At 65.3% G+C, this 236-nt stretch overlaps 1 protein-coding gene across 1 annotated transcript in view; it reads right to left on the reverse strand.

The window, feature by feature from the left end:
• MDC1 (mediator of DNA damage checkpoint 1) overlaps window positions 1-230 on the reverse strand; it is a 14,284-nt gene extending 14,054 nt beyond the window's left edge. Inside the window, 1 exon segment of the mRNA XM_015570669.1 lies at window positions 26-230. Coding sequence (XP_015426155.1) covers window positions 26-64 — 39 coding nt within the window. The 5' untranslated portion in view covers window positions 65-230.
• Between the last annotated feature and the right edge of the window lie 6 nt (window positions 231-236).

The following is a 236-nucleotide window of genomic DNA, read 5'->3' on the forward strand; positions in this document are numbered from 1 at the left end:
ATCCTCTGCGCTCACCAGGACTTACCGCGCACCTGGCGCCGTTCGAACTATTAGAGACAGTCATGAACCGAACAGCGAGCTAGCCCTGCCCTCCTGGCGTCACAGCGCCGAGTCTAGCGGCAGAAGAACAGTGAGAGGAGCCGGGGCGGACTTCACTGAGAGAGATGCCACCCTAGGGAGAAGCCGCTGACAGGGACAGGCGGGCTCCCACCCACCGGCCGCCCTCCGGGCCCGTC

This window comes from Myotis davidii, unplaced genomic scaffold (genome assembly GCF_000327345.1).
Source record: "Myotis davidii unplaced genomic scaffold, ASM32734v1 scaffold1007, whole genome shotgun sequence".
NCBI lineage: Eukaryota > Metazoa > Chordata > Mammalia > Chiroptera > Vespertilionidae > Myotis > Myotis davidii.